This window comes from Watersipora subatra, chromosome 5 (genome assembly GCF_963576615.1).
Source record: "Watersipora subatra chromosome 5, tzWatSuba1.1, whole genome shotgun sequence".
In the NCBI taxonomy this organism is placed as follows: Eukaryota; Metazoa; Bryozoa; class Gymnolaemata; order Cheilostomatida; family Watersiporidae; genus Watersipora; species Watersipora subatra.
Window position 1 is genome coordinate 47,763,351 of NC_088712.1, and position 27,439 is coordinate 47,790,789.

At 36.0% G+C, this 27,439-nt stretch overlaps 1 protein-coding gene across 1 annotated transcript; it reads right to left on the reverse strand.

Moving 5' to 3' along the window:
- Positions 1-24,095: 24,095 nt before the first annotated feature.
- Positions 24,096-26,041, reverse strand: LOC137397425 (uncharacterized). The gene is made up of 3 exons (XM_068083714.1): positions 25,958-26,041; positions 24,251-25,102; positions 24,096-24,113 (listed from the first exon to the last, which is right to left on the reverse strand). Exons 1-3 carry the CDS (start codon positions 26,039-26,041, stop codon positions 24,096-24,098), a joined length of 954 nt encoding a protein of 317 aa, XP_067939815.1.
- Positions 26,042-27,439: the final 1,398 nt, after the last annotated feature.

Below are 27,439 nucleotides of genomic sequence, written 5' to 3' on the forward strand. Positions count from 1 at the left end.
AGTTCTGCGAATCACTAGCCAACGATAATAGTTTTTTTCCGGACATACTGTTTTTGTATCAAATTACTACAGTGTTGTTAAGAATTGCTGCAGTCTAAGTGATGCAATTTGTAAAGGCTTGCTTGTAAAAAACCGGAGGTTTACGATCAGTCTGTGCGTAGGTGAATGGCCATACGTATAGTTATGAAATTTTTCATATCCAAAAACAACGTCAAAGAGCTGTGTGTCTACTTGAGGATAGTTGGTTTCAGCATTGAAAACAATTTTTCATGATTATCAGTTTGGGCCTTCCTTATTATCTGAAAAGTATTCAGTTGTAGATGAGCTTCTTTTGGCATATCGCAATGCACAAGAGCCTAGTTTGATAGACTACAGCTTTACCTTGTTCGGCACTCTTCACTCACAATGATTTTTGGGTAGAAATGATAGAAGAGGTTCTGTCAAGGTTAGGTTCTGAAAATTTGGTGTATGAAGTAGTGTTTGTATGCCCACTTCAGCAGTTGGAGATTGTATTGGGAGGATTGTTTTTATTAGGCCAAGCATGGGTTTTGGCTGCTTTGCTAGGTTATTCTTTGCTGTTTTTTCCATTAGCAAATATTTAGAAATCTAAATCGTAACCTATTACAAAGTGTAATCAATACATCTATCAAATATCTACAATTGACGGAGTTATCACCTAACAACTTGATTGAGTTGGAGGCTAGCGAGCATTCTCATTGGATAAGAACTTCATTTTGTGCAGCGACTCAAGAATTTGAATAAGAAGTCCGTATCGAAGCGACGTGATGCTAAAGCGTGAAGAAAACCGCAACGTACGCAGATTGCTCAGTTTTAAATAATCAAGACTTTGCAAGCAGTTGTATGTCAGTTTTCTAAATTAAATTGAATTTGCACACGCCAACTCTAAATGGGCCAGTAATTTTTGTAAGTAGAAACTAACTCTTTTGTTTTTATCAAGCTTTGAAATTTATTATAAATCTAACTGTTCTGTCAATGTATATGTATATTCTACTAATTTGTTTGACAGCACGGTGTGTTAGGATTAATAAAAGACCACTACATTAATCTGACCATCTGTTGAGTTTTACTGGAAACTTACAGAGCTTCCATCACAGAGATATCCTGCACATCACCTCAGCATTTTTGTATCAATGATACATACTCTAGTTCTATTTCCTGGTAGATTCAACAACTATGAGCCTGACAAATATTTGTAGCTGTTAGCTAACCTACTTGCGACACAAAAGGGTCAAATGTGCACCATAGATTGATAAATAGATAATGAAAACTCATTGTTAACAAGGAACCGACTTAGTGATATATGCAAGCAACAGTGTATAAGATATTGATAATATTGTTGTTTTCTAATATATTGGAATTCTTTATTTAATCTGACACAACAAAAAACAACAGATTCTAAACACATTGTTTTAATTCAATGACATTAGATTAACAGGAAGCAAACACAAGATCAGCGCAAGCAACAGTGTTGACTATATATGTGTTGACAGTGTCGACAGATATTGACAATATGTTGTTTTCTAAAATATACTGTATTGAACTGGTCTTGGTAGCTAAGGTCTTGGTAGTCACATATTATGAGTTAAGGCAGACAATTTTAAGGTTTAGCATAGTTTATAACTTTATAGAGAGTGAACATAGAGATAGATGAGACATCAACAAAGATATAGCAGTAACTCGGTTTTCTATCATGTCTTGTGAACAATTGTAAAAATGCAACAAGTTATTTGTTTATAATTATTTATTAATAATTTATTATTAAAAAATAATTATTATCATTATATTACTAGAAATTCCTCTGTCATACAGCCCACAACCTGATAATGGAAAAAAGAAAGGGTAGTGCTGGTTGTTGAAAAAGTAGTTCTCAGCAGGAATTGACAGAGTATAGTGTAAATGAGAGTTGTTCGAGATGATATAAAATAAATTTGTGGGAGCATGAGTTAAAAAAGGAAATTTTACTAATCTAGAAATTTGACAGGAGAACTTGTTGGCACGTATGACATAGTTGTATTTGAGCATTGTATGTAATGAAATGTTTCTGATTACATCCAGTACATGTACCTCCATTTCCAACATATCACTTTAGCTGTGATATATTGTTGTCAAGTCTGCCTAGAAAATTGTTACGCAGTTCTTGAAAATCAGGACAATCTAAAGATTGAAAATGAGGAATGTGATGAAGGGGGCAGCATTGGGAGGAGCAATATTGGTTTGTGCAATATTTTCATGGTCAATGATGTCCATAAAATCATGGTCATCATCTGGAAACAAAGGGACTGCCAAGTCCATGTCATTTACATCACCTACAACATCTACTAAAGAATTCTCTGAATCAGATGAGTTGTTGTTATTAATTTGAGTAGCGTGTTGTTGAACATTAGCATTTGACGTTGATGGTTGCTGTGAGGACCTTCTATTTATCCTCCTATTGAGCTGTAATAATTGAGAGACACGTGGACGACCACTGCGTCGGCCACGACCTGGTGTTCTGGGATGTTGTATGTTCATGGTAGTTGTCAAGTTGTTTTGAAATTAAATTCAAAAAGTCAATTATGCAAAAAAAGAGCTGTAAAAAATTCACACCTAATCTACTACTATCTCAAACCTATGTTTTACAACAATAAAATGAATATTAATTAAAGCTGTAGACCTAACCTACTGTAATGTATGTAATTTAACAACAGCAATAAGAAAATATGTTTATTATATCTCTGAAATGCAATATTAGAAGTAAAATGGCAAGCTGCTGTGTAATATACACAGTTTGAAAGTTGCTTGTGTAGAATGTAGAATGGTTTTGATAGCGATCTAGCAGAAAGCAAGTATGAGCGTTCACACGTCTGGAAGTTTTCTGCAAACTGCAGCAAAACAAAAAAATGCTTTCATCATAAAGGGGTGCTGTAGTTCGGCCCTCGTTTGTACATAAGATGTAAAGAATTTTAGCTAACGTTTTAAAGAATTTAATGAAACATTCGGTAATTGAGAGAAAACATAGGCTGATAGACCGTGTACCACAATTTCGTACCTGTAAATCGGTCTACGCCTCAAATGGTCTACGTTTATTACAGAAACCTTCGGATAAATAAATTCGAATAATTATTCTTATGATAATTTTATAAAATAAAATAATTATTCTTATAATTAAATAGTTTTGCAAGATATTAAAAAGGGAAAAATATTAGAAACCTTCGGCAATTCAACAGTGCTATAGACTGGTGAAATGCTCACAGTTTTTTTTTCGTAAAATGCGCGCGACTTAATCGTTCTATTCTCTGTCGCTCGGCGTTTCGTTTGCCGGTCTTAAATTTGAAAAAAATAAGGCTTGTCAAGTTTTAATAACGATTTCTGGCCGAATTAATCTGTCAATTTGTGTGTAATCCGATCAGATAGGTAAGTTTTAGGATATTGTCGACAATTTTCAAAGGTTTGGTAACATATTTAAATAGGCTTATATGTGTTTTGTATCATTATTATACTTAAACGACTCCATTGCAAAATGGTTAAATTTGTTGATGAGATTTCGATGCAAGGGTTTGCGACGGTGTTGATGAATAATTTTCATGAGTTGTGTGCACTTGCATTAATCATAAATCTCTCAAACAATCGCTCCGCTCATGTTTGGTCGTGGGATTATTTTTATAGTTATTTTTTAATTAATTAAAACAAAAACTGGTTGATCTTAGTCTAATAGTGAAATATCAAAAACTACACTCTTCATCATGTTCACTGCTACTACTACATATTTATAAATTGAGAGAAATATTGGAATTCTTTATTTAATCTGAAAAAACAACTGATTCTACACACATTATTTGGATTTAATGACATTAGATTAACAGGAAGTAACAGATAATAAATAATATAATAACAATTCGATGACTTCTTTCTTTTCCTCCGATTCTTCTCAGGTGGTAGTGTTAAATTCACCCTAACAACAAGTACACGAGTGATGATTATACTAGCTTTTGTGATAACTTCCATAGCATTTGGAATATTTTAATACTACATTTTAATGTTACGAGGTGATAGTATTAAACTCACTTTATATTAAACCAGTTTTATGATAATTATTAATATTATATATACTATAATATATATATACATTATAGTATATATATACTATAATTACTATATTTAATTGAAGGTTCTGTAAAGCTCTTTTTTTTAACTTTATAAATTTTTAGATTTCTGCTCTTTTATGAAAAAATAAAATATGCTGTTAGCATATAACCAAATTCTGTTAAATTTTTTTGGTATCAGTGTAAGATGGAGTCTCAACTTACACTCAGAGTGTAATTTGTGACTAACAACTTTTTGTTACACAAAACAACACTAAAACGCTTTTTCAAATTAACATCAGAGTTTAACAATTTTTGAAACAAAGTTTTGAGACGTTTTATCCACTGTGTTGAAACAAAATCCAAATGACTGAAAGCATTTGAAGGAAATTCTAAATGCGCAAATCATAGTTTTGTGTAACTAATAACAGTCTAACTAAGAGTGTAACGGTATTGAAATTGTTGAAACTGAACCTCATTGCTGTTATGGTAGTAGCAGAACCCTTATTGGCTCGTGCACCGCAAACAATTAAATAATAAAACTTACAATTAACAAATCTAGAGTATGTTTTAGAAACAAAATGGTTTGATGATTTATCCAGGAATTGCCACATGATTCATATAGAATACTTTAATCCTACCTTGACGATTCCTGAGCATAAATGCCGAAGCACCAATTGTTCCCGCAACTAGCACAGGTCCTGGTTTCCTCTTATTCTTTCCAGCCAAAGTAGGAGGCTGCGGGGCATCCAATGTAAATCTGATTTTCCACGTTTGCACCACCCTAGGCAAGCCTATTAGAAACAATGGAATTGTCAAAAGTTTCTTAGAGTGAAACAACTTATAGAGATCAGATCAGGAGTCACAGATAAGTTTACTAGTCAACAAAAGTTGAGGGTTGCCATTATATCACACTAGTACACTGGATCACAGTGTGTAATCCCACAACCAAACAAGCGGAGCGAATGATTGAGAGTGATGATAAATGCATGTGCACACAACTCACGAAAATTATTCACCGACAACGTCGCAAACCCTTGTACCAAAATCTCATCAACAAATTTAACCATTTTTGTGTAGCATCGTTTAAGTATAATAACGATACAAAACACATAAAACATATTTAAATATGTTACCAAGTCTTTGAAAATTGTCGACATATTCCTAAAACTTACCCATCTGATCGGATTATACACAAATAGACAAATTAATTTAGTCGAAAATCGTTATTAAAACTTGCCAAGCATTGCTTTTATCAAAATTAAGACCGGCAAACGAACTGCCGAGCGACAGAGAATAGAACCATTAAGTCGTGCGCATTTCACAAAAGAATAACGTGCACATTTCACCAGTCTATAGCATTGGCGAATTGCCGAAGGTTTCTGTAATTAACATAGAAGTACTGAAAACGTTTCTTTTTTGCCTATTTTAAAGTAACTGACATTTTGGAAACTTTTGAGTACTTTGGTATTCTAATTGATGTCCAAAGCAGTGTAAGTAAAGGAAATGATGATGATATTTTTTTCTAACGATTCTTATGAGATTATTGCAATATTCAATTATAAGTTTGGATGAACATTGAAGTGTTATAGTCACACTAACAACATCGATGATGGGCAATATGTTACTGTTATTATTTTTTCTAAATAGTTTTGTTAAACAGATTTTCTAAAAATCTATATAAATATCACAACTTCTTGATATTGTTAGCTATGAAGTTTTGAAATGTAAACAAATTTGTGCATTGTTTTTATATTATTACTATATTAATAATATTGGTTATTCTCATAATAGCAGTGCATTTTACTTCTAATATTGGCCAATATTGCATTTCTCCTATTGCAGGGAGAGAGATATAAACATATAATCTTTTCCTTTCATTATTGCTGTTTGTTGTACATAATAACACCCAGTACATTACAGCTACCATTGCAGTTATCCTATTGCACTGCAGTGCCATTTGACTGCTAATATTGCATTTCTCAACCATCAGTACCTTTCTTTTTTCCAATCACTTTGGTCGTGGGCTGTATGACAGGGAAATTTCTAGTAAGTATCATCACAATTATTTCGCAACTTAGCATGATGGTTGATAGTGTGACTGGCTGCCAATCCAAATATCTGAGTTCAATTTTGGTATGATGCATTTTTTTCTTAACCCCGTAAGCGTGGCATTGAATAGAGGGCTGGATGATCACGACTCTTACTACATTAAAAATTACCCTGAATCGAATGCTGTATAGTAATACGGTCATACGTTGACATATGAATGCCTCAACGTTTGTGAAAATCGAGTTAGGAGTAAAATTTCGAGCGAGTATCTATTTTGAGGTATGAGAAAACTTTGAGATATGAGCACAGGAGCCGGTTCGTGACGCGGCCTTAAGCGGCCAAGTATGTGAGTGGCCGTTTTCAAAAACAGTGTCAGACAGTTTTTTGTTGATTCAGTTTGAAAAGGTTTTGGCTAAAAAGAACGATTAAAAGTTTTAGTGAAAGCGATACAAAATGTACCAAGCGGCAAGCCAAAAAAACATCACATAAAAAATTTATAATGAAGACAAAATTAGAGATAAGTTTAGGAAAATATTAAAAATTAGCTTCATATTAAATAAATTATTTAAAAATATTAAAATTAGCCTGTTTAGTTTGACCTTAAATTGTTTATGTTGAAGTCTAAGTTTATGTTATGTCACCTAGCGTCAAAAAGTCTAGTCTACTATACGCGAGGGAGTCTGGTAAACTAGATTTGACATGGTGGTGTGTGAGAGATTTGACAGCTGTCAAATCTCTCACACCAGCGTTAGCCATTATGTCTGTCTTGAAGGTAGGAACTCCATACAATACATAGTAAGTAAACTTGCGTTTTATTGCAGATCATAACCCCTAAACAGGTATTTATTACTTTGTGAGCATAGGTAGCAAATTACAGCCATTAAAAATTAGTTTCTTCATCGTAGTATCTAATTTTAGGTGGTTTTCTATAGTATGGGAGCAGATTTATTTGTTGTTAATATGTTTATATAAAAAATATTGGTTTGAGGTACAAAAGAATTGACATACGAACTTAGTCCCAGAATGTATTAAGCTCGTATGTTGATGTATAACTTTACTTGCCTGGGCCTAAGAACTTGCTAGCGCAAACTAACTCCTCTTGATCTCCATCCTCAGCAGAATTTGCTGCAATGATAGCTTCTGTGCGACTTATTTGTGAGCAGAAATTTTTACAACGCCAGGTAATTGTAACATCAGTGCCGATGATACCACATTCTATAGTCTGATCAAAGTTTGGGTTGAGGTTCAGAGATTGTTCTCCTGAATGTCCATCTTTAAAGCCAATATCTGTATTATAAACGTGGTTTGTATTACTTCAGTGAGTTTATTATTATAACTCTTCCATCACAGTATTAATTTTACACTGGCAATAGAAATATATCAAAGTCATCATCCCATCTTTTGTTTTGTGTCTGAAAGTTATTAATTTAGGAACCACTGTAGATCAATTAGGATCACATATTAACATTAATGTAAAATTTGTCATTGAAGTCTGCTATTACATGGGTAAGAATTAATATTTAATAATTGTATGTAAATTTGGCAGATTGAGGAAATGTATGTTTTCTGTGAGTAATATTTTGGTTAAATTTAGTTCAGAAATATTGTAAGCAGTTATTTTTGCTCATATCAGTAGATAATTTTATTTACTTTCTTTTAATATAAGCATAGGTAAACTTTATCTTTATATATATTTCTCAAAGCTTGTCGTCGTTGTATGTCCAGCTATAGCTATTAAAGTCTTTAAATAAAGAATCTGTATCGCAGTGGATTTGATCTCAAGGAAGAACCCTCCTCCCCCGTTCACCAGTTCAACTGCCCTACGAATTTAGCCACACGAGCTTAATAGAGTCGCTAGGCGATTTATGTCACTATATAGGAGCAAATGTGCTACGCTTTTGGTCACATGAGAAGCCGTAGTACTTATTAGTAAGCTTACTCGATTTATCCTTTGGCAATGTGCCAGGCTAATAGCAAGCGGTAGACAACTCTTATTATCTCTCATTGTTTATAAGCTGATTTTTAACGCTCGAACAACGCCGGGTAGCACAGCTGGTAAACTTATAAAACTGCTCACAACTTGATGATGCAAAAGGTAAGCCATTGAAGGAAGTTTGTTCATGTAGTTGCTAAAGCTAGCACAACTACATATTAGCTGTATATTCTAGTTGTAGTTGTACAACAATTGCTTGAAACTGTTTGATTTTAACCACCTTGGAACGTTATATTTTTAATTACACTTATATGAAAACATTTAAGCTTGTTCTTGGCTTTTTGAAGTGGCACATATTTAAATTTTCTCTCCCTTTCATTTGGATAGCTAAACTAGCATCAACTTTTTTCTATGGAATGTTATAAACAGAACTGAAGCAGAAGCTAACGCTTGTTGCTGCTCTAGCTATGAGTTAAGGTTAATATGTAAAATACTTGATTGACTAGAGAGGGGAAGTTCTGTTTATCTCATAGATACCAAGGTACTCACGCTGCAATAAATAGCCGTTGTTGTAACTACGTGGAATACACGCGTGGAGGCAGAAAACCAACAAAACTTCTTTAAACGCTGAATTTTAAATTTTTAAAACGCTTTTTTTTTAAAAAAAGCATTTTAAAAATTTTAAAAAGTTTTTTAAAAGTTTTAAAAAAACGTTTTCCCTGATGTTAATTTTCAAATTAACATCAGGGAAAAACCCTGATGTTAATTTTCAAATTAACATCAGGGAAAACTACAAGGAATATGAAACAATAAAATAAGGTATCTTATCTGTACAATTTTCCTCTAGCTTCTGAGGTGTATCGTCAACTATCAGCAATTCTCTCAGCAGGTTAGCTATACGAGTGCATGCAGTATAGAAATAAATACTGTATTGTCTTTTTAGTAATAGGAAAAAAGTTGCCATTTGCAGCTCAGCACAGAATAAGCAACATTCATGTCATTGTGACAATATGATGTTTAACTCAAATATATTTGCTGTTCATCGTATTTCACAGAGACATTAATGTTTATTATTAGCACTAGATGATCAACAGTAATGCCTAAAACTTTGGTGTGTAAATAAGTAATGTGTATTATATTTTTTAAATATATAATATATTCTTTATTAAAAATATATAATTTTTTAAATAAATGCAAAATTTATTAGTAATTAATAAAAACACTTTTACAGAAATATTCTAAGTAGATTCACTGAATCATATCCGATATTACTTTTAAGATTTCATGTTCGTTTAATATGGTTATTATAGGTAATAAATGAGCCAATAAAAATGGTTATCAATTCTATTGGTGATCAATTCAATTGATTATTAATACAATTACCTATGTAATTGACTATTAATGCATTTGATTATAAATACAATTAGTTATCAATACAATTAATTATCAATACAATTGTTTATCAATACAATTGATCATCACTATAGTTGTTGGTATACAATTTTGAAGATTAAAGTATAAAATACCAATAAATACTCATAAAAAAGTTATCAGCTGGCAGTTGTCAGCATTACAATGTAATAAATACAACAGTTAAAAATTTAAAGTAATAAGATGGTCATATAAAAGATAGAATTAGAAAACTAAATACAAAAATGATAGCACGCAATTTCGGTGTTCTGTAATTCATCCTATTAAATTTTATAAAGTTAGAGCAAAGCAATAATAGTTATTTTCCAGTTTTCATCAAATCAATAAATGAAACATCATGGAGCCAACTAAAACTCATTCTTTCAAGTGCCTTAGATTAACTGACAACCATCATCATTTACACTTCAGCAATCTGTTAGAAATTTTGTGATGGAGACCAACCCATGCCAAAGCAACCCAAGCGATCTCAGATTAACCCGGTGCTAGATTGAAGGCAGTCCTGCCGCCTATAAAAAGCACTAGCGGAGATCCGGCAAACTGAGCCTATTTTTGCTTGCTTGTGAACTGTTACATGTTTTTGTATTGTAGTAATAGACTCAACAAATATACAGTATGTTTGAATCACAAAGCACATTGAGTCATTCATTTAAGTTCAAATGGAGCTAGTAAAGGTAGCAACACAAATCCTTTACATTGGTAGCAGTAGTAGTATTATTCGATCCCCAAACTCCACATCAGGAAGGAAACACAGGCACCTCGCAGTAAGTCCTGCCTTAAAAGTGGCAGCACAGAACTTGAGCTACAACAAGAGGCTACCTTAAAAGTGGCAGCCTCGAGAGACACCGCCAGCAAAATGGCAGCACCAATCAAGCTTTTTCAAAAGTGCCAGCCCAACAGACAGCAAAGCACAGTGGAGACATGCTTACAAGTGGTAGAAGCCTATTCTAATTTTTCTTGTAGGTATAATGACCAACAGACAAGCTGAGAGCATCCACGTAGCGCAGACCGATTAGTTGAAGCCCTGAAACGAATGTTGTTGCTGCTCCGATTGAAACTGGCACGCCAGTTCAAAACTTCCCTGTACACCGAGACTGAAATGTAGATTACTTCATCAATCCCTTTCAGGAGCTGATCCAAGCCAATCACTGGATAAAGGTATGGCCATACGTAATGATTTTTTGTTGGTTCTGACCGAAATCACGAAATGACCAAAAAACCCAGAATTATTCGGCCACAATTCACAGAATTGTCAAAGCTGTGCATGCACACTGAAATTTTTGACGAAACGCTTTTAATTGGCTAAACAAATTACTAGCAAGCACAATTCTAGCAGCTTTTGCAATTTATATAGTTCAGGCATTTATTAGGCACAACCTTACTGCATCAAAGAGAAGCATTGAGTGACTAGACTGAGAACTGTTGACGAGTTGGTTATCCTGATGTCGCCTTTGTCGCCTTCAGGACCTAGTTCCGGCTATCCACTCGGCAGGAGTGGATAGCTCAAACCAGTCAGCTTGGGCTATCCACTCCTGAGCTGACTGGTTCGGACTAGGTTCTTGAAGTGTTGTTTGCTCTGCAACAGAGTGAGCAAACAACCCTTCAGGAACGTGCCATAGAGGTAGAAAAATTGGTCTGTATTACCTACAGAGATCCGCCTAACCCACATCAAGGTAACATGGCTATGGAGGCGTTTTGCAACTTGCTCGGGAACCTCTCTCTGCAATGACATTTTTGGCAGTGTCTACACCTAGGCTGGCAAGCGCTGTGTGGGCTGGTAATAATGGCCAACAGACAAGCTGAGAGCACCCATGGAGCGCAAACCTTTTATTTGAAGCCTTGAAACGAATGTTGATAATGCTCTGATTGAAACTGGCACGCCAGTTCAAAACTTCCCAGACTACCTCCAGATACGACAAGAGAGCGCCCAGCTGCTAGTTCTTTTGTTCAATGTGTAGATACAGGCCTTTTCAGCCAAGTAAAGTCTGCGAAGACCAAGGTCATTGGTCAGCTAGTTCAGTCGGTTCACGAACTCATAAAAAGGTAGAGCTTTTTTGGTTTGCTCTAGGCTCGCTCCAGGAGTGAGCCTGTCCCAGAAGGAAGAGAATCACTTTTTGCTGAAGGTGTGGTCACCAGGGGCATGTATGTAAGGACTGCCTTAGCAACAAAAATCAGCTACAAGAAACATGGATGGCCACAGCAATAGCATTGGCTACTGAGTGTACTAAAAGAGTTTGTAGGTGGTTTCACCCTGCAAGAACTAGACAAGAGGAGTTTTGTATGCAGGATGCTCATGTGGAAACATGAAACTACTAGCGATCTTTGAGTAAGCCAGCCTCGACTCTACCAGAAATGAACCGAGCCTAAACCCCCCTGCCGCTGCACAAGTGAGAAGGGTTTAGCCGGAAATGTAGAGGTGAGGCAACTAAATCTTTCCCACCCAAAACTCTAAAAGATACTGCGACGGCTTCTACTGGACAAAACAATTGCAAGCCTGCCTTAAAAGTGGCAAGACCAATCTATGCACCATACCAAAGAACCCGCTCAACAGACCAGCAGGTCATCCTTAAACCCAAGGGCTGGGTTGTAGTCAAGTGTCTCAACTCATCACAACAGCTCCTGACTCTCAGGTCTGGTACTATCATTGGCACTATCATTGGTACTATCATTACAAAGGAGTAGAAACTCTCCAGATCAACAAGAAAAAGTCCCGGTTATGGGGTTCCAGCCAGACAACTACCAATAATGTACCGGCCTACTTGGAGAACCTGTTTCAAGTAGCCCAGCGTAACTGCCTAAAATCAGACCAGGCAACGAGATTGGCTTTGTTACTAACTCTTTATGTCATCATGTTTGGTACCGGCAACAGAGTTGTAGGAAGGACCTTGGAAGAAGTATTCCATCTTGCTCTAGGAGAGGCCATGGCCTAATCAGCCACTTCCCACAGGCTAAAACCACTGAAGAACCGGAGGTACAGAAGAAGGCAAGTACAAGACTTACTCCAAAAGGGCCTGATCAAGCCGAGAGGGGCCTAGAACTTGCCTTTGGTACTAATAAGGTTGGAGGGAGGGGATGTTTCGGTATTGACTATCATCATCTAAACGCTATTATCAAGCAAAACATGTACTCCATTGCTTGGGTAAACGATAGCCTGGATGCTCGGTCCAGCAATCGATACTTCAGTTTGTTTGACTTAGCAGGTATCGGCAGGTACTACTGAATGCTGATGCCTAAGACAAATCAGCTTCCTTTACTCGGTCTGGTTGGTAGAAGTGGAAGGTGTTGCCCTTCGGCCTGATCTCATTTTCAGCTACCTTCCAAAAACTCATGGAGTGCCTCTAGCCTGGGCATGGCTTTCGTGGGAAATTGGGAGAAAGAACCTGGGACATATAGCGAAAAAAGGTAAGATAACTTCTGCAAAACGAGCAACATATGTTACATATGACGCTCAAACTGATACTAATGGAAGCGTGTCGTTAGATTCGGATCTCATGATGTATTAGATGTGGCGCGTTTAAAAGCCTATTGTCACAGACACGTGACTTGATCTAGTAAAAAGCCTTATATTTTTGATAGACTGAGAGGTTATGTTACACCCCGTTTGATAATAAAACAATAAGAACCATAGGTTACTATTCTCTTGCGTTTTCACGTTAGCAGTTTCATTTTCTATACTGATAGAAAAAGGAGTGATTCAAAAATTACTATCAAAGGGAGGCATAGTCACACTGAGACCAGAACAGTTTCAAGCTTTACAACATATTATCGCAGCTTTTGACCAATTTATAGTTTTTTCTACTGGCTTCGGAAAGAATATTTGCTGTCAGATGGCACTGTTTTGCAGGGATAGGTCCGAGTTGTTCATAATAACTGTCGCGAGTAATCATAATAATCGCGAGTAAAATAAAACTGAGATTACTTTTTACTAGATAAACTTTTCTTTACTAGCAGCATGCGATTCATTTTTATTGTTCTATTGCTATTCGTTTGCTATGTTTGTATCGTTATTGTGAGTTTTTTTATTAAATCAATTTAATTTTTTATTATAATTAAATCAAAACATAATGAATTGAACATATGAAATAATATAACTCTCGTGGTTGATTTATTATGCAACCAACATTTCATACTTACTAACCAGCGTTTGTTTGCTGCCAATTCAGATTAAAAATAATACATAATACTCGCGTAGATCATAAATAAGACCGTCACATGATACTCCTTTGGAAATAATGATTGTGATATTAGCGACTTCAGAAGTCGACTTTTAGAGTTGTCTTCCCTGCGCGTTGCTATGCGTCCCAGGCTCTCTCTCCCAATCCCCCACGAGAGCCATGCCCAGGCTAGAGTGCCTCCTACACGGCCTCTATTGGAGAATGTTGCTATTACACCTTGACGACATCATCATCATCATTGCTCCAGACTTTGAGACACACTTTCACTGTCTTGAGGAACTCTTTCAAAAACTCCAGAAAGCTGAGCTGAAGCTTTTAAAGTGCGAGTTGCTTCAACCTCAGATGGGCTACTCTGATCCAGCAAAGGTAGAGGCTGTCTGAGAGTGGGCAACCCTCTGGGGAATCAAAGAGCTCCAAGAGTTCCTGGAAACTGTCAGATATTATCGGCAGTACATGCTGCAACAGATTCCGTAGTTCGCCACAATAGCCCAACCTCTGCACAAACTGTCGACTAAGGGCGAGACATGATAATAAATGAAAGAGAAACAAACAGCCTTTGACCTCTTAAAGATTTGCATCACTTTGTGCTGGTTTTGAGCTATCTCGGCATCGGTATATTTTTGACACTAATGCCAGCCGACAGTGTGAAAACTGTACTCCCTCAGGTGCAGGAAGGTGGAAAAAGAGTCGCTGCCTTCTGCAGCAAGATCCTGATACCACTAGAACGGAACTGCTATGTCACACAGAGAAAGTTGTTGGCTGTAATCAAGGCCATAAAGCACTTCAGGTCCTACTTGTACAGCCAGAAGCTTCTCTTACGGATCAATCATGTCTTTTCGCACTGGCTGTGTAGGGGGTGAGAACCCTCGAATCAACTGGCCCGATAGTTAGAAATATTGATGTAGCTCTGGTACGCCTTGGAGCATCGGTCTGGCCTCAAACAACGCAGTGCAGATGGCTTGAGTAGGCAAACTTACAAGAACTGCCACCAGTGCATAATCATCGAACAGGTGGATAGAGGCCTATCTCGGAAGGCGCTGGCCAAGAAAGAACTGAGACAGTCGATCTAATACTGACTGGTTGCTCGAACAGAACTCCTGCCTCGAGGGAGGTGAGATTGAACCTAGGCACTGACAAAGGTTTTGTAAGACTGTCCGTTCCAACAGCCAACCCAGAGACACAAAAAAGCCTAACACTCATCGCAGCAAAAATTACCGCCTGTGAAGCTAGCAAAAGGGGCAAATTGGAAAAGTTACAGATTCCGAGCCAGGGACCCACAACCACTATGTACTGAGCCATCGCCACCAGAGATGAAGTACTGGCAGAACAGTTGGAGTTAGGAGGTAGCGAGCCTGACCACCTGCACTGCATGCGAGGGTCTCTCCCAATTTGGCCAGATGAAGTGCTGAAGGTTTAGATGGTCCTCACAACCATTCAAGATGGTGCGCCGTCTGCCCTCCAGTTTTGCAAAAAACCATCATGTGGCAGACACGCACCCTGACACTCTGTAATGAAAAAGACAACAAGCCGCCTCCAGCTCACCTAGCAATGGCTGGGCTTGACAGCTACAATTAGGAGGCTAGTAAAAAGCTGCAAGTTGTGCCAGGCCGCCATGAATGGTAGAACCAAAGATTTTGGTGAGAGACAAATGTTATACCCAGACAGACCCTGAGTCATTATATTTGAGCTGTCGTAGAGCTAGTAAAGTGGCAACACAAGTCCTTGACAACTCGACGTTATTCGGGTAAAAGACAGTTGCTAAGTGTTCTTTGTTGCTGAATATATTATTTTATTTAAGTTTATTTTATTACAATTCTAGTGTGAACTTACCAGCTATGATGACTCCCATTATAGCTGTTGTAAACAGGAAGAAAATGACACTGTATCTAAAACATTGTTAGATAAATGAGGATATATAAGAGAAAATGAATAATCATTTACAAGTTATGATGGCTACTACTTTCAGCGAATAGTAAAAATACTTTCATAAGATATACGTACTGGTTGCGGTTCATCTTGCAAGTGTAACTCGTGAGACAACGTCTGTGTGTCAATGTCTATGCTAATGATTGTAGAGGTGTAAACTTTACCAGCTCGCACTTTGCAAATGGCTGTCTGTAGTCAAATGAAATGCTGCATCAATAGTTAAAATATATATAACAAACATTACAGCTGTATTGGTCACAACACTAAAAACCTTACAAAACTGTGCAGAAATGAGTGCTTTTACCGTAAGCATAATGGTCACAACATTAAAAGCCTTACAAATTTATAAATGAATTGATTTTATTGTATCTTTATTGGCCATAGCACTGAAAAACTTACAAAGTTATGAAAGAATAAATGTTATTTACTATCTGACTTTTACAACCACTGCAATCCTTTTTTGACAACAACGGATAAAATTAAGCAACATTGCGTTATTTTAAATGTACCTTATTGCCTGTTACTTTTAAACACGAGCTCCAGTTTCTTATAAGGCATGATTAGGTGCGAGCAGAATCACAATCATTTTACACTAGTCAAATCAAATGATGACTTCACAATGGTTGGAATGTCACATGGAATGTGCCAACACAACTATAATTTGCATTAGGTGTGGGGGGTTTCAGCGTAGCTATCAGCATCAACACTACTAGCACTTGTTTTTAGGGTCTTAATTCCAGTTGTATAGTTTAAAAACAATGAACAATGAACTTTCTGATCACTGAACGATCCGGTGCCATGTACTCAATCATAGAACAAATAGATCTCAGTGTGCAGCAAGTGTTATTACTAATCAAGGCTAATTTACTATTCGCTATTTGATTGTTGTAGTTTGTCTAGGTCGGAAATAAGTAGTTTTCTATAATTAACTACTCGCTTATTTATTATCATTACACATAAGAAATATAAAATGTGCACAGATTACAGGTGCAATAGAATATTTTCAATGAACAACATGAAATCATTGAGGCTGGTGAACAGGACAAATGTAAATTCGCAAAAATATTCTGTTGAATTTACATCGGAAAATCTTATAATAAAAGCCGTGTCTGTCTGAGCCACTGTTGAATCTTGGGAAAAAAGATGACCTTGCACAGAATTCTAGTTCAGACATTCGATATAGCAGCCAGGTACACTACTATCTATACCAATCCATCAACCATTGATATTTCAGAATTATTGTATGTATAATTATTACACCTAACTATCTCCTATGGCACACTGGAATGCTAGTGTACTAGTATTCATAGTATAAGGCCAGCTGTCACAGGTTTAGACAATAATAAAAGCATCAGTAGTAAATGACGAGTGGTACATGTATAATGAGAGTGACAGCTTACTAAATTGCAGAATAATGGTAAAATCTAAGATCTTGTATTCATAAGTATGTAGCAAACATCGATGTTGTTGTTGTTTTGCAATAAGCGAGTGCTTCAGAATAAAATAATTAAATGCACACAACAAAACGCTGAAAATAGAAAAACAGTATTACGTAACAGTAGATGTAAACCTGTATTTTTTATTGTAAACACTTTACCAACTCGTGCTTTGCGAATGGCTGTCTGTAGTCAAATTAAATAATGCATCAATAGTTAAAGTATATATAAAATAGTTAAAATTTAAATGCAAAAGTTGATAGTTTAAAAATACAATGGTGGGGAAGGAAAGGACACGATTAGTAGTGTTACTATTACAGTATGACGGATGCATGATTAGTCACACTTGTTATATTAGTTGTCTCTCGTGAATGGTTCTTTTAGGCTAAGGTTGAGATGCTGGACAATCCAAAGGAGATAGAGTGTGCCTACAATCTACTCAAGTCAAGTGCGGGTGGGGAAGGAAACAACTCGATTGATGCTCACTACGAGTCATTAAAGACTAAGATCGAGCCTGTAGACCGTGAGAGTGAGGACTTTGGCCTCATTAATAAATATATTAAGAACCCACATGCCAAAACTCACTAGACACTGGGTGTTGATGAGGTACTTAGTCTCTCGACCTGAGCACATTCTTATAAAAGTCAAATGTAATTTTTAGATGTTTTATGACTCATCATGCAGTAACACTCTGGTCGGTGCATTAGAATACTGCTAAAAGCTTTGTCAGGAGTAATACAGTGGCAGAAAAGATCACTTATCATTGGTTTAGTAGTTGCAACGATGCCAGTTCAAAGGTCGGTTTTGTCAGGAAAAATTCTCAGATACATGTAGAAGAAATTCGGCCTTGAAGTTGCAAGCTGGTGGCAATAAATATGGTGGGTAGAAACTACAAAAAAACAAAATTTTTCTGAAAATGATGCAAATAACAAAGTCTTATGAAAGGCAACAAAAAACCACAAAGCTTTCTAACTTTGAAATCTATGTTACTAACCTTGGTTTAGTTGCTATTACTGCTACAGTTATTACTTAAGCTCTAATCAATTTATATAATAAAAACTTTTTGAGTTAGCATAGACATCCATACACAGTACCATATGCACTGTAACGACAGGTGCTATCTAGGACGACAAGCCGTAATAGAGAGCTAGCTTTACTGATGAGTAGTTGTGGTTCATGAGACTTTATTTAACCCAACTGGCTCAACGTGAAGTCTGCAATGCAAATTGCATGGCATGTACATCAATATAAAACAGTTGCAATTATTAATAACAGTGTAAAATATACATATTGATTCAAATGTTTTAGAGGCAAGTCAAATGTATAGGATTAGTCATAAATTGTGAAATAAACATAAAATGAGAAATAGACAGTGAATGTAACAAATCCTAATGTGTGTAAAAGTTTAACAGTTTGCTAAAAATGAAATGCACAAATTAATAGGCAAAAAACTGACCTTGTTTCCTTCCGTGGCTTGTCTTGGTAAAATAGACTTGAAAATATTGTAGACTCTGAGAATTAAAAGAAGAACTTTATATACTTAGAAACCTTATCACCAATAATGGTGAGCTTATTGAGCCATACTGCTCAGGACAAAGACTGCTGCTCTACTGACCAGTTCTAGAGAAGACAGTTGACCAAGATGAACCGAGAATGCAAAAGAGTTAGACAAAATTAGTGCACATCCTGGAGCCTAAATTAGTCATAGTCCCAGCCACGCCAATCGCTAATAGAACACGCCCGCAGCAGCAGCTCTCAAAACTTATTCATCCCAGCAGCCAAAGACTGGAAAAAGCATAAGTATTTATTAAAAATGTACTTGTTTTATAGTCATGACACATCTGTTGAGGTAATTATCTATTACACCTTGAAAACAAAGAAGTCTGGGGCTGATGTTTACTAGAAATATTTTTTAGTAAATGGCTAGAAATAATACACGTATTTAATTTCATTACATGCACCATTGACCAACTCCCAAATGTCATAAGGAAGCAAAATCAATCTATTAAAAGATTGACCTAATTTTTTATATGGGCAGAAGCTAGTTAAACTGTAACATTCCGAGTTGACTAGTGTGACAAGCTACTCATTTAATTTTTCTTGACATACATCTAGTGCAACCATACTGAAAGTGGATTAGCTTGTGCTATCATTGAGAGTCAAAGAGAATCAATTTCATCGATATCCTTGCCTTTAAGAGTTGCTTTCTCATGTTTTGCTGCAAGTGTTGTATAGATATTTCTATGTATAATGTTAGGCTAAGTCTTATTACACCTAAAGCCCACAACAACAAAGTCCCTTTCAAGTTATTCTACACAAAAGATTCAACTTAGCCATAGCTCTTTATAATACTCTGTAAGGGATGTTTGTACCATCCCTTACAGAGTATGACTATATTTGATGACCGAGTTTGAAAGGTGATGCTCTGAGGCTAGTGATAAAATGCTACGTGATAGATTTAATCATGTTCAATTGCTGAACTCTGATTACAATTCAACTATGTGCACTTACTTTATTTCATTGTATGTAATCAGAGTGTGCGTACCAGTCCGTCCTTATTTGTAGCATGCAGTTACAGCTCCTACATGCACACCTCTGCACGCTGAAGTTACAGCTTTACTTACACTGACTATTGTATATTCATTTCGCTGAGCCGTCAAATTTGAGAATTTGCCTGTTTTTCTTTCAAACCTTTAGCACTATTATGAATTCAACAGGTAGGTGTAGCTAGCAAACATTTCAATGACTTGTATGTATGTATGTACGTATGTACGTACGTATGTACGTATGTATGTATAATTTCTTATTGGCATTGGTGATCAGCAGCAAAGTGATGTTTCTCGTTACATGACCAAACAAAAAGGAAAAAATAGAAATTGATTTGAACAAACGTGTTTTAAAAATTGGTAATCTAATAGTATTGCAGAGGAGTCGGGATAGTAAATAGTTGTAGCAACAGAAAGTACATAAATCAAAACATATTATGGTAGATGTAGTATGTTACTATCATGGAATAAAAAATAATGTTTGTCATATGCGTGGAAGGATAAATACAAACATTCTAGGCATAGTTTACGCAGAAATTTTAAACCTGTAACATAAAAACGGAAAAAAACTTGTCAAAGAAAGCTTGGAACCTTTCCTTGAGTATGTTAGGAAGGAGATAGCATCTCAGATTTATCGAGTAAGAATTCTTTAGCATTGAGTGAAAGTTTGCTTACTCTAGACAATTTGAAGATGTAATCTGCAACTAATAATTTGTTTATTTTTAGTGTTACTCGATAGAGTATATTATTCGTTAAATAGTCATTTCATTTTTAAAATAAGTGCTTGACACATCAAACTATGTGTGAGAAAAGTCGGATATGGGATGACATTCATGACCAAAACTTTATATGATCAACAAAAAACCGATGTACTGCAACAAATTCATTGAGGTCAGTGCCAATGGTTACAATTACTACAGCAACAGTCAAGATAACAGTGTTTTCCTGTTGAATAGAACAAATTTAGTTGTCATTTTAGTCAAAAAATAAATGTTTGCTAATAATTCATTTTTAAAAGCAAAGTGCAATGCAGGAAATAATATTACTATTGCCAGTTACATAATTACAGTGATTGTATTTACTAAACCAAAATCTCTAGTCGTAAATATTCGTAAATAAGTGGCTTGTCATCTCAGTTGACATTTTCATGAGGCGTGAAATCACTAAGTGCAGTGCACCTTCTCGTCATCCATTTACTTAACTGAAAATGTAAGCACTTGAAGTAACTAAGTAACTTTAAGTTATCCAATTACTTAATTGAAACACAATGATTTGATAATTGTCATCTTTGCTGTTCTGACAGCATGCTGATATTTTTGGCATCTCTTCCAGGATTCTTTTCACTATTCAGGATATGCCTGCTAATTCATATCGTACATTGTCCTTCATTATTTCTGTGTTTACTATAAATTTCACCACTACACAAGTTTATATGTTGTTTCAGAGAGTTCAGGTAATCCGAATGTGCTTACATTTGAGGAGTACTATCAACTGCAGGATGCCATCTTTTGGTTGGAAGGTGTATTCTACAGCATCGTTGGTCTTATAGGTGAATAATAGCCATCTCTAAAAACTATTTTTACTAAACTAGAGTAAGGCAGAGCTCTTACTTGTGATAGCCAGCCAATCGGAGTAACAATTCATATTAGCACTTCTTTCTTTCCATTCATTACTTCGTTTTGTTAACGAAATTCTTTCAGGTTTCTGTAAGTTGTTGAATAATGATGCGATGATCTATATATATATATATAAATCTCGATGCCTGTCGGCTGTTGTTCATCTGTCCAGTCGCAGCAATAAAGTTTTAAGAATGAAAAATCTCTTTTGCAGAGGATTAGATCTCTGAACCTTCAATTTGAGAAGCGTTAGGCTTGTCCATTAGACTACATGTCAAGTGAGCATAGTGACCAATAATAGTGAAGACATTCATAACATCGATTAAAGGTGCGTTTACACCAGGCCGATTTGTCGGAGTTGTTTCAACTCCGACAAAATCGGCCTGGTGTAAAAGGCAAATCGGTTGTAAAAACTGCATCGTCTCCGTCAAAGACACAAAATCGGTGAAATGCTACATACTATGTTGGTCCGATTTTGACGGCCGTCCTTGTCGGAGTGAAACAATAAATTGACCAATCATATCTCGTAAAATTGCAAAACTTCGCAATTGCGCGGGTAATATCATTAGCGATCGTAGCAATCATAAAACATGGCTGTTTATTCCGTTGTTCCTAAAGATCAATTAAAATTAGCATTGAAAACACTGAGCTCTGAGCAGTTAATCACAGAGTTACAGCCACGGTTCTACATATGGAACCATACGCATCCGGAGCATTTTTCACGGGCTCAAGGACAGTATGTGGATTTAGCCAAGTCGCTGAACAGTACAGGTTAGTAGGTCTAGCAATAGTGCGCAGTGTAGTGTTATCTATTGTGTAAACAGCTGATCTAGCAAAGGTAGTAAACATGTAGTAATTAAAAATTATTAATGTTTATGTTAATAGTTTGTTTATTACAACAAATTTAATAATGATCGCTTTTATTTGAACCCTCGCCAAACTGCAACCTATTTTCATCAATGCTGATGGTTTTATTAGAGATCACTCTCGTTGGTTTACTTACCTACACAAGAATTCAATGTGTTAATTATTTATTTAGTTTTTTGTCTCATTTTAGTTCAAATTGTCAAAGCCAAGTATCAAGGGCTACGCACGTACTGGCTTAAAGAATACAAAAAAGTCCTCAGTTCCCAGAGGTCAGGTGCAGGGGCTGGAGATACTTATCAACCTTCTTGGCCATACTACACCAGCCTAATGTTTCTTGCAGCGACGGTGCATGTCAATCAGACTGAGTCTAGTATTGAGATGCCTAGTGAAGGTACGTAGTTCATATAGAGAGTTTTATTATTTGTACATGGTACATGTAACAATACCCACGCTACTGTATGACAAATCGACAACTAACTCATATTCGTCATCTTTTTCAGCACCCACAGACTCAGCCAGTCAAGCTGACATGAATAAATCCGATTCAGCAGTGTTAGCTGTACCAATTGCCTCGTCTCCCAGTCTCGAGGAAATGAATGGTGATAGTGCGCCTGAAACTGCAGTTCAGCCATCCCGGTCGCTCAAGCGCAAGAGGGCGGAGTCTGAAGAAACCAGAGCTAAAACCTTAAAAGCGATAACAGACACTATGATGACAGTGCAGGAAAGTAGGAACCCAAAATTGGATGAGTATGACTATGCTGGCAAGATGATTGCTGAGCAGCTCCGCCAAATCTCAAATAAACAAGTAGCCTCGACCACATTGTTGAAGATTCAACAACTTCTTCATGAAGCTCGGTTTCAAGAGCAACCACCGGCACCTATATATGGCCAATCAACCGAAGCGGACACTGATCCGAGCTATTTAATATTATAGTACTAACAAGTTTTCATATAATCATAAACTTATATTTTCTGCATATATATACCTTTTTTATAGGAATACTAAAATTCTCATGTACAACATGGTTACCTACTGTTCATTTGGTCCATAACCATATATTATATATTGAATGTATCCCTTTTTTGTCCTTATTTTAAATATGTAAATCAAACAGTTTATAAAATTATGTATTTAAATCACTATGTAGGCTAAAATCTGAACATTTCATTTTTTTAATTTGCAACATTTCAAAAAATTGAAATGATCAGAATTCAGCCTACATAATTATTAAAAAATATAATCTAACAGCTGCTTTGTTTATATATGTGAAACAAGGACAAAAATAGGAGTAATTTAACATATAATTTATGGCCATGGACTAAGTTTACAGACTATATTTACAGTGGATGACAAAGTTTGTAAATGAGATTTTTAGTTTTTTAGAAACATGGTCCAGTTTATTTTGCACACCACTGTATATGTCATAAGTGTGTGATGATATTTTTACACAGATCAATAGGACTCAAATATTCAATAAACATGCACTTTACAAACTGTCTGTACCATTGAGCAAAATGTTAACTGATGTACGGTAGATGGCAAACACCGTAATTGCTTCCATAAAAAATGAGCTCTTGTAGTGTTGGTTGATGTACATCGAATATAATAACTCATCAATCCATGACTGCGTTACCATTGCTTGACAGATCTAAAACATAGGTAATTCTCATTCACTACTGCAAGAGACAGTCTTAAATATGCTCACCAAACTACAGGTGAACCGTGTGAAAAATTTTGAAATTATTGCAATTATTTGTATCCCTGCACACAAATTGCTGATGAGAAATGTCAGAACACAAGAGATGAATTTCAAGCAGCCTAGTTATAAAATGCTTTAAAATCAAGCTCACCTGTATCATTGTAACAATGCGTACCCTCTCTGCCACCAGACTGCTCCATCTTTGTTGAGATAATCACAATACTGTTCCCGAACCATCTTAGCAGCTTCAGTTGGTCTAACGGGTCGAGCTTCAACACTAGGTATAGTGTCTGCTAGATTAGACGGTTCTCGAGGTAATGGTGGCACTGTTCCTTCAGGAGGATGGCAAGAACTACGAATCAAATTGTGCAGAGCGCAGCAAGCCAATACAATGGTTCTAGTTTTATCTGGCTGAAGGTCAATGCGACGAAGTAAAATTCGCCATGTCGAAGAGAGAATTCCAAATGAGTTTTCAATTAGTCTTCTAACCCGTGACAACCGGTAATTAAAAATTCTTCTCTCATCTGTCAAAACCCTTTTCGGGTATGGTCGCATCAAGTGAGATTTTAAAGGAAAGGCCTCATCGGCTAGTATTACATAAGGTAAAGGTTCTTTACACCCTGGCAGCAAGCGGGCAGGCGGTACGTTAATATTATTGCTGGTCAATGATGCCTGCAGCGTACTGACTTCAAAAACACCTCCATCTGAAGCTCGACCTTGTGCCCCAACATCAACATACGTAAAAGAGTAATTGGCGTCACACATAGCCAGCAAGATAATTGATTCCTGTCCCTTGTAGTTATGGTACTCAGACCCAGCACGCCAAGGCTTATTCATCATCACATGTTTGCCGTCAAGGGCACCAATGGCATTTGGGAAATTCCATTTCTCTTCCAAATCAGTCGAGATGTTGAGCCATTCTTGCACACTAGACGGAGTTTTAATAAAGTCGTCTTTTAAACAATTGTATATTGCTCTTGAAGTCTCGGAAATTATTTGTGATAAGCTAGCAACTGAGATATACCATTCATAATGCAGTTGAGTTAAACTAGAGCCGGTAGCTAAATATCTCAGTGTTACCATCAATCTTTCTTCGGCAGTAATAGCTTCTCTATAGTGGGTATCTAGCTTCTTTATTTCTAGCTCCACTTTCGATAAAACTAAGCAAAACTCTTCTTTAGACAATCGGAAGTAATTTTGGAACGTGCCAACCCGGTTGGACGGTAGCTTGTCATCGCCAGTAGCATCGATTAGCTTGGGCACAGTTGAATAAAAAGCACCATGTATGGTACGTGATCCAGTAATTGGACCGACCCATGGTTTACCCTTTCTCAAATCTTCCTACAAATATACAGAACATGCAGTAGTACAATCATGTGAAAAGTCGGTTTGGGTCACAAACCGAGGAAAGATTTTCCCGAAAATTAATAGGCAATATATATATATATGAGCAACCTTTATTGTGATAATCAAGTCATATTTTACAATATGTTTTCCACAAGGTACCACAGTTAGTAAACTAACTAAAAAGCAATGTACAACAAAAAGTATTGTTTAAACAAAAATTCGACAAACAAAAACTCCGTGAAAATAGTTATGCATATCTATGACAACAAATTTCTAGTTATGAAAACAACCAACGTATAATGTTAAAATAGGTAAGACTAGATGGTTAATGGTATTATTGGTCAGAGAATAGTAGGTGTAGTTTGAGTTTGGTTTTAAAAGATTTTACAGGTGTTGTAGGGTAGAACACATGTAGGCCATATATAAGATAAGAATGGATAAAATTATAGTAATATAGTCTGGCAATATCAAAGTTCATAAGATGACGAATGTTATAAAATAAACGTAGGTTAGATGATGTTATTTGACATGAATGAGATGTGGTCTGGTTGATGACAAAGCCAAGTAGTTTAAAAGTAGATTGCCTTGTTAGGGTACTGTCGAATATAGAAACTGTCAGAGGGAAATGCAATGGTGGATTTACTAAGATATAGTGATATTTCGATAAATATTAGCAATATTTTTTCTAACGGTTTGTTTAATCGGGTACAGTGACAATTAATAAAATTATGTAAATTGAAACATTGATGAAAAACCGTAAACAATATTGTTAAATTAAATGTTAACAATATGAATAGCTTAAATAATTGACTATACAATGTATATCCAAATTAAAATATGCGCACGTACCTGTTTTTCTTCGACTTCATCTAAAATTATAACGGCTGCAGCTGCAGCACAACATAGTAGTAAATCGTCGTTGTCTTGTTCCATCCTTGAAAAAAATTACTTTTGACGAGCTAAATTATTACTATTGTTACTATAAGAATTATGGTAAGTTGAAGCTGTGTGGGCGTGCTATGAATCAATGGCAAGGTTATCGTTTCCGTTTATGGTGATAAGCGCTCAAAATGGAATAGGTATCGATGTTGTATTTAATTGGTTAAAATAGTGACCCATTTTGTATAATCGGAGTTGGAGTTGGTCCGGTGTAAAAGCCTCTGCAAAAACGTATTTCAAATCGTAGACAGACTAGAAGCGGTTCCAACTCAGATTTCGTCGGAGTTGAAACAACTCCGACAAATCGGCCTGGTGTAAACGCACGTGTAAAATACACATAACCGTGTCGTGTCCCACGTAACGATTACCAGCTGGCCTCACTAGTGAATAAACGATGTTTCACGAATAATAAAACAGCTTATAGATAGTTGCAGGTAATGTAGTGTAAAGGTAATGTAGTAGGTAAGGTAATGTATAGGTAATGTAATGTTTATAAGCTGTTTTAATTAGCCGTGCAATGCAGGACATTCAGCTAGTCTTTATTATATAAGAGCCGTGTTCATACATCTGTCTGAAGTCATGCTTAGAGGTTGGAAAAAAGATTGCTTGCAACAAGATTTGAACTCTCAATTGGCAGCTTGGAATATTTGTGCAGTTTCTTATTACATCTGACGAAGAAAACTTGACACTTTTTTAGGTCATTCAGTAAGAATACAGATTTGGCATGCAAAATCAGAAATGTATTCTTTTGAATGCAAGGTTAAGAAGGGTCTCTATAATTTCATTAGAAAGTTTTTTTTGTTTCATTTAATCAGGTTGACTATTTTTCTTGCTTAAAGAATGATTTTGAAAAAAGAATGCCCAAAACTGGGAAGTTAAAATGTTAGTCAAGTTGGCTAATTCTTGGTTCATTTTTTTAATCTTTTGTTGTCTAAAGTAAAAGGGCTGGTCACACTGGTCGTATTTATTTGTGAGTATTTTTTAATCTATTTATTTAATTCTTTTGGCTAATTTAATTTCTTTTCTTCTAATTCATGCTAAAAGCAAACTGCTTGCAAACGAGTGGCTGAATTAAACATCAAACTTGGATCATTTCTTGTTGTCCTTTAAAGTGGCAACGAAAGGCGTTGGTTTCTGATTTCATGAGATCAGAACTTCAGTAAAAGATGGAATACATTGAATACATTGTTTTGCTTCCTTAGGCACTAATTTTAGATGCTGATAAAAAACCTTAAAAAAACAAAAAGCCTTACTTGGTCTAAAGCTCTTGTTGTTCACGAAAATCATTTTTAGACTCTGAACTTTTTGAACTGAGAGGTTTAGAGCGCAGGCAAGTGTTGCTCTGCTTCTATCACATTCATTTTCCTTGTGATGGACTACAATGGCATTATT

Bases quoted from the DNA above. Each gene is read 5' to 3' on its own strand.
- LOC137397425 (XM_068083714.1), bottom strand. From the start codon at position 26,041: ATGGAACAAGACAACGACGATTTACTACTATGTTGTGCTGCAGCTGCA. The intron at 25,103-25,957 runs GTACGTGCGCAT...GTATATTTGTAG, and splicing joins ATGAAGTCGAAGAAAAACAG to GAAGATTTGAGAAAGGGTAA.